The sequence below is a fragment of the Dama dama genome, chromosome 13 (assembly GCF_033118175.1).
Source record: "Dama dama isolate Ldn47 chromosome 13, ASM3311817v1, whole genome shotgun sequence".
Classification (NCBI taxonomy): Eukaryota; Metazoa; Chordata; class Mammalia; order Artiodactyla; family Cervidae; genus Dama; species Dama dama.
In genome coordinates this window covers 53,972,407-53,980,730 of record NC_083693.1, presented here as the reverse complement: position 1 = coordinate 53,980,730, position 8,324 = coordinate 53,972,407, and the positions used below count along the sequence as shown (strand labels likewise).

The window sequence follows — 8,324 nt, the reverse complement described above, 5'->3', positions numbered from 1 at the left end:
AAAAACCATATGATAATCTCAATAGATGCAAAAAAGCCTTTGACAAAACTCAGCACCCATTTATGATTCAGTCAGCTCAGTTCAGCCACTTGGTCGTGCCTGACTCTTTGCAACCCCATGGACTACAGCACACCAGTCCTCCCTGTCTATCAACAACTCCCAGAGCCTACTCAAATTCATGTCCATTGAGTTGGTGATCCCATCCAACCATCTCATCCTCTGTCATCCCCTTCTCCTCCCACCTTCAATCTTTCCCAGCATCAGGGTCTTTTCAAATGAGTCAGTTCTTCACATTAGGTGGCTAAAGTATTGGAGTTTCAGCTTCAACATCAGTCCTTCTGATGAATATTTAGGACTGATATCCTTTAGGATGGACTGGTTGGATCTCCTTGCAGTCCAAGGGACTCTCAAGAGTCTTCTTCAACACCACAGTTCAAAAGCATCAATTATGATTAAAACTCTTCAAAAATGGGCATAGAAGGAACCTACCTCAACATAGTAAAGGCCATATATGATAAGCTTACAGTAAACATTATTCTCAATGGTGAAAAACTGAAAGTATTCCCCCTGAGATCAGGAATAAGACAAGGGTGTCCACTTTCACCACTATTATTCAACATAGTTCTGGAAGTCCTAGCTACAGCAATCAGACAAGAAAAAGAAATAAAAGGAATCCAGATTGGAAAAGAAGAAGTAAAACTCTCACTGTTTGCAGATGACAAGATGCTGGACACAGAAAACCCAAAGATAGTATCAGAAAATTACCAGAGCTAATCAGTGAATTTAGCAAAGTTGCAGGATACAAAATCAATACACAGAAATCACTTGCATTTCTATATACTAACAATGAAAAATCAGAAAGAGAAATTAAGGAATTACCCTCATTCACCATTGCAACAAAAAAATTAAATATCTAGGAATAAACTTACCTAAGGAGACAAAAGAACTGTAACAAAAAATTATAAGACACTAATGAAAGAAATCAAGATGACATAAACAGATGGAGAGATATTCCATGTTCCTGGGTAGGAAGAATCAATATTGTGAAAGTTACTGTACTACCAAACGCAATCTACAGATTTAATGCAATCTGTATCAAATTACCAGTAGCATTTTTCACAGAACTAGAACAAAAAATTTCACAATTCATTTGGAAACACAACAGACCCCGAATAGCTAAAGCAGGCTTCAGAAAGAAGAATGCTGCTGGAGGAATCAACCTTCCTGACTTCAGATTATACTACAAAGCTACAGTCATCAAGACGGTATGGTAATGGCACAAAAACAGAAATATAGACCAAAGGAAGATGATAGAAAGCCAAGAAACCCATGCACCTATGGATACCTTATTTTTGACAAAGGAGGCAAGAATATACAATGGGACAAAGACAGCCTCTTCAATAAATGGTGCTGGGAAAACTGGACAGCTCCCTGCAAAAGAATGAAATTAGAACACTTCCTAACACCATACACAAAGATAAACTCAAAATGGATTAAAGACCTAAACGTAAGATGAGAAACTATAAAACTTCTAGAGGAAAACATAGGCAGAACACTCGATGGCATAAATCAAAGCAAGATCCTCTATGACCCACCTCCTAGAGTAATGGAAATAAAAACAAAAGTAAACAAGTGGAACCTAATTACACTTAAAAGCTTTTGCACAGCAAAGGAAACTATAAGCAAAGTGAAAAGACAACCCTCAGAATGGGAGAAAATAATAGCAAATGAAACAATGGACAAAGGATTAATTTCCAAAATATACAAGCAGCTCATACAACTCAAAACCAGAAAAACAAACAACCCAATCACAAAGTGGGAAAAAGACCTAAATAGACATTTCTCCAAAGAAGACATACAGATGGCTAACAAACATGAAAAGATGCTCAACATCACTCATTATTAGAGAAACGCAAATCAAAACTACAGTGAGTCAGTTCAGTTCAGTCGCTCAGTCATGTCCGACTCTTTGCGACCCCACGAACAGCAGCATGCCAGGCCTCCCTGTCCATCACCAACTCCCGGAGTCCACCCAAATCCATGTCCATTGTGTCAATGATGCCATCCAACCATCTCATCCTCTGTCATCCCCTTCTCCTCCTGCCTTCAGTCTTTCCCAGCATCAGGGTCTTTTCCAATGCATCAGCTCTTTGCATCAAGTGGCCAAAGTATTGGAGTTTCAGCTTCAACATCAGTCCCTCCAACGAACATCCAGGACTGATCCCCTTTAGGATGGACTGGTTGGATCTCCTTGTGGTCCAAGCGCCTCTCAAGAGTCTTCTCCAACACCACAGTTCAAAAGCATCAATTCTTTACATTACATTACCATATGTAAAATAGAGAGCCAATGGGAATTTGCTGTGTTGCTCAGGAAACTCAAACAGGAGCTCTGTATCAACCTAGAAGGGTGGGGTGGGGAGGGAGATGGGAGGGAGGTTCGAAAGGGAGGGGATAGATGTATACCTGTGGCTGATTCATGTTGAGGTTTGACAGAAAACAGCAAAATTCTGTTTTTGTAAAGTAAAGTAAAGGAATTATCCTTCAATAAAAAATAGATTAATTAAAAAAAAATTTCCCAGCACATGGCAGGCATTCAAATTACAAGCATTATTATTGCTGGCTGCTCACGAGCCAGGGATCACACTGGTCCAATAAACAGGGCAGAGGGGCAAAGTACATAGTATAGAAAGAACTGAGAGGGGGGCTGTGCATCTGGCCTTCACAGTGAGATCCCAGTCAGCAGCGCACCAGGAAAAACCAAATCAAAAGCTAAAAATGGAGTTGCCATGATTCAGAAATCCCACTCTTGGGCATACATCCAGACAAAACTGTAATTAAAAAAGATACATGTGCCTCTATGTTATGTTCATAGCAACAGTATTTTACAATAGCTAAGACATAAAAACAACCCAAATATTCATCAGTAAATGAATGGAAAAAGAAGATGTGGTGTTGGGACTTTCCTGGTGATGCAGTGGCTAAGACTCTGCACTCCTGATGCACAGGGCCTGGGTTCGATCCCTGGTGGGGGAACTAAGATCACATATGTCTCAACATGAGTCCGCATGCTGCAACTAAGACCCAGTACAGCCAAGTAAGTAAAAATACACATTAAAAAAAAATATATGTGGTATATATGTACAATGGATTACTAACCATAAAAAGAATGAAATAATGCCATTTTCAGCAACATGAATGGACATAGAGATTAACGTACTAAGCGAAGTAAGAAAGAGAAAAACAAATACCATATGATATCACTTATATGTGGAATCTAAAATAAAGCATAAATGAACATATATATAAAACAGAAATAGATTTCCAAGCATAGGAAACAGATTTGCAGTTGCCAAGGGGGAAGCAGTGTTGGGGAAACATGGATTCGCAGTTTGGGACTAGCAGATACAAACTATACAGGATGGATAAATGACAAGGTCCTAATGTATAGCTCAGGGAACTATATTCAATATCCTGTGATAAACCATAATGGAAAAGAATATGAATTAGAAAATATATGTGTACAAGAATCACTTTGCTGTAGAAAAGAAATTAACATAAGATTGTAAATCAATTACACTTCAATAGAATTTTTTAAAAATCAGATTATAACAATGTGTCCTGCATAATGAGAGGATGGGTGGACTCCCTAAGGTTTCAACAAAACAATCTTTGGATTCCAAGTTTGATTTCACACGGATTTTCCTAGACGGAAACAATATGCCAAATAGTTGACTTGAGTCAGGTCCCCTCCTCAGTTATATTTCCCAATGTAAATTATTAAATTGACACGCAGCTGTCACTTCAATCCACTGTGAATGAGTTGGTCTAACTTTCCCAGAGTGGTCAACTCAGGGCGTGTTACTAGTTTGACAGACTCGCCGTAACAAATACCACAGACTGGGTGGCTTAGACAACAGAAATGCATTTTCTCACAGTTCTAGAGGTTAGAAGTCCAAGATCAGTGTCAGCAGGTTTGGTTTCTCCTGAAGCCTCTCTCCTTGGCTTGCAGGTGGTAGACTTCTGTCTTCATATGGTCTTTCCTCTGCGTGCACACATCTGCTGTCCAAATTTTTCTGTGTCCAAATTTCCTCAAAAGAAATTTTGAAAATAAAAAAATATAAGGACATTAGACTGGATGACGGCCTAATGTAAACACCCATTTTAACTTAATCACCTCTTCAAAGGCCTCATCTCCAAATACAGTCACGTCCTGAGGTAATGGGTGTGATGGCTTTAACATATGAATTTAGGGGGAGGGGCAGACACAATTCAGCCCACAAAAGAGCATATGGATAAAGTTTAAGTTCTGGGGCCTATGAAGGTAAAGGACAAGACTCTGAGCCACAGTGACCAATGATGGAAATGCCTCAATTAATCCCACCTGATGTATCAGGCATACTTCTGGCAGTTCATCCATGAAGACAACGTAAGGAACATGTGTTTTCTCTAACTCCATTCTGAGCTGGCTTGTTCTTTTAAAAATACTTCAGATTTCCTCATCTTTAGCAATTAAAATAGTTTATATTCCAACTTGGCAAGAAATCACATAAATCCTAACTAGTTTATACATTCATCCTACATCCATTTTCCTTATCTTATAAATTCATTTTAATTCAATTTTAGTGTACTGGACTTAGTGGATCCAAAATCAAAATCAGAAATAACAGACAACACCCTTGTTCTTCTTTTAAAATAATTATCAATTATTTAATATTGTATATGGTTCTGTCCAGAGGTATCTGAGTACTGGGTAACAATACATATATCAAAACGACTTTTATGTGAAAGAAGTTTGCAATGAAAAGTACTCAGTGGCCAGTGAGAAGAAGGGACAAAAAGGAGTGTGCATTTACCGTTCGCTAACTATTTTTAGTGATGAACTAGATTAGTAATGATTACATTATTTTAATGGGAAATGTTGGGGAGGGATAGACTAAACATGAAATCCTGGAAGTTAAGACAGGAAAGGCCACATAATGATCCTAAGACAGAGGCTGATTGTAAGGTTACCAGCAGCTGCTACATCACATTTTGCAGATTCCAACAATTCCCCTAGACAGCATATTAAAAAGCAGAGACATTACTTTGCCAACAAAGGCCCGTCTAGTCAAGGCTATGGTTTTCCCAGTAGTCATGTATGGATGTGAGAATTGGACTGTAAAGAAAGCTAAGCACCAAAGAATTGATGCTTTTGAACTGTGGTGTTGGAGAAGACTTGAGAGTCCCTTGGAATGCAAGGAGATCCAACCAGTCCATCCTAAAGGAAACCAGTCCTGAATATTCATTGGAAGGACTAATGCTGAAGCCGAAACTCCAATAACTTTGGCCACCTGATGTGAAGAACTGACTCACTGGAAAAGACCCTGATGTTGGGAAAGATCAAAGGCAGGAGGAGAAGGGGATGACAGAGGATGAGATGGCTGGATGGCATCACCGACTCAATGGACATGAGTTTGAGTAAACTCCGGGAGTTGGTGATGGACAGGGAGGCCTGGCGTGCTGCAATCATGGGGTCGCAAAAAGTCAGACACGACTAAGCAACTGAACTGAACTGAACTGAACAGTTCCCCTAAACTAAACTATTTGACCAGAAGTCAAATGGCAAACTGACAACAATGAAATCTATTTTATAGTACTTCAATCACAGACAAGCATATGCTTACCTGAATCAGTATCAATTTTATGGAATTTGTTTTATATGATATAAACATTGAAGTTCTGAAAGTAAATGTGCTAAATCATGGTTTTTAGAATAAAGACTTTTACTTAAAATTTCAGAACTTATTCAATATATTTTTATTAAAGTAGAACATATATGCATATATTTAAGTATAACTTAGCCATCTTAAATATCTGCAACAGAGGTTGAAACAGAGAAGCAGTAACATTTGTTCAACACTCCATATCTATTCATGTAAACTGGCTCAAATCCTTCTCAGAAGTAGACAGGTTATAAATAAAAGAACTCATGCACAAGTCATTCAAGACACTACGAATGACACTCAAACACATCTTTTTATTATATACTAAATTTAAAAATACAAATCTTATTAAAAATGCTTATGAAACATTGTATACATAAGTACTGTCAAATACTATCAGATTATGACATTATGTACATTTGCTAAGGTTAATTAGAAACAGAACAACATTCATAATTTTGCTGACAACAAATTTCAAAAGTCAAATATTTTAATTAACATTTGGCAACTTTGAAGTAGTGATCTGCACAGGAAGATGTCTGTAGAGGTAAAACAGTGAGAAAACAAACGGAAAAATGCAGATATTCCTGCCCTAAGTGTTAATAAGTAGATCTCTTCTTCATCCTCTTAAGTCTCAATATAACAGAAATTAAAGTGCATAAGACCGCCAGGAATACCTGATTTGGTTGTACCCTAATACATACTACAGCCAATTGTGCTGCCATATTGAGGGCTTCGATCTCTGTACTGTTCCCGAGGTTTTAGAAGTTAATTTTGAATGTGACTAGGGGAAGAGAGGCCAATACTTTCTAAATTGCACGAAGCGGCCTTAAAGTGTAGAAACACCAAAGATAAAAGTATTAATTTGGGAATAGATTCAAGGAGATCATCCCTGTCTATTTTGCCCTAGAAATAAAATTAGGATATGAACCTAGTTTTACCTCTGGAAAATGCTTACTAAAAATCTGTTTCGAAAGATCAGACATGTATAGCAAGTACCACAATACTGTCAGTTACTGTCCACCCACTTACATACTGTATCATAAATACCAGGCATCAATACCTGCCCTCCAAAGATTCACAAGAAACACAGGAAGAAGCATGTTATTACTTGACACTAATCTTGCTAATCAACATAAAGCATGATCTGTAAAAACAGGTCACAACCATACAATCAAGGAAGAGGAGAAGGAAAGCTGCTAGTTGATAAAAGTGCTCCTTTTAGCTTTCAAGCCCAATAGCTTAATTTACGGTAAAATAAGATTGTAAAGTAAGGCCATCAGTTTCTAAATAAGCTGATGAAGCCATCTATACATATGCACGTATATACGTTTAAATTGCAGTTCTGATTTAACACGAATGTGCTATTACAAACCATTTATAGGAAACATCTTATCAGGCTTATTTACAAATATATGATCAGAAAAAAGATCTTGAAAATCAAGAAAACTGCAGATAAATGTAGCCATTGCTAACACAGTTCACTAAAGGTAAGACAGATTTACATAAAAACCAAAGAAAAAAGTTTAGTAAGAAACCCCTACCATATACACCTATTGGTCATTGGATCAAAAAGGCAAATAAATGTAATGATCATGACTAAACTTTTATTACTGTCTCTTTTAATAACATATCAACATGAGGTTTACTTAGAATACTACCTATAAATACACAGTCTCTCATGATTCAATGAGAATATTAAGTTATTGAATACATTTTTTTATTCCCATGGCACATCATACTTGGTAACACTAATAAGGTAGATTTAGATAACACTTAAATCATGATTACGAATGTTTAATTGAGTATTTTCCTTTCTGTAGCTGTGAAATGTAAAGCTTAGATTTGCTTCCATCAGGCCTCTTAAACCAAACTTCATCATGGTTAATTGTTGTAATTACAGCACTAAAAAGAAAAAAAAATATGAATGAATGAATGACAGTATGCCTCCTCCACTCATTTTAGAGCATTAGCTATAAAACCACAATAGCTGGACTGTAAGGGCAGACTCAGGTATGTAATTGTCATTTATCAGAATGCTACTAGCAGGGCATGCGGCCAAAAATACCACATTCAGCAACACAATTATCTCCTTTCTTTTCTTAATAGAGTTGTTAAAATTTACTCTTGGAACCATTAAAAGCACATTGTCCATTCCCACTCCACCTCCAAAAGACAAAAAAGTGGAGCTAAAACCACTCCTTATCTATGGTATTACAGCTCCAACTCATATTGATATGGTTGTAGGATATGTTCTAAATACAAATCTTAATTCCCAGTGTCAAGCATCTATGATACTCAAACAGACTTTTTTTTAAACACTATTAATCTTTAATATATTAGGGTGGTGCAAAGGTAATTGCGGTTTTGCATTGTTGAACTTTGCCATTTGATATTGGAATACATTCTTAAATAAATGTGGTTATGTTATACATCATTTTTTAATATACACTTCTCACTTTATGTATTTTTGCTAATGACTTATTACTTGCTGTGTATTTTACATTTATGTTAGACAAGGGAAATGATGCTAGACAAAAAGCAGATTTGGGTGATTTTTCTTATTCGAGTTCAAAATGGGTCGTAAAGCAGCAGAGACAACTCACAACATCAATGCATTTG

General features: G+C 36.9%; 1 protein-coding gene across 1 annotated transcript in view; it reads right to left on the bottom strand.

The window, feature by feature from the left end:
- Nucleotides 1-5,996: 5,996 nt before the first annotated feature.
- The window catches only part of BRMS1L (BRMS1 like transcriptional repressor), a 39,998-nt gene continuing 37,670 nt past the window's right edge, over nt 5,997-8,324 (bottom strand). The window contains exon 10 of the mRNA XM_061159183.1: nt 5,997-7,607. Within this exon, the coding sequence (XP_061015166.1) occupies nt 7,490-7,607 (118 nt within the window). The 3' untranslated portion in view covers nt 5,997-7,489. The remainder of the gene's footprint in view (nt 7,608-8,324) is intronic.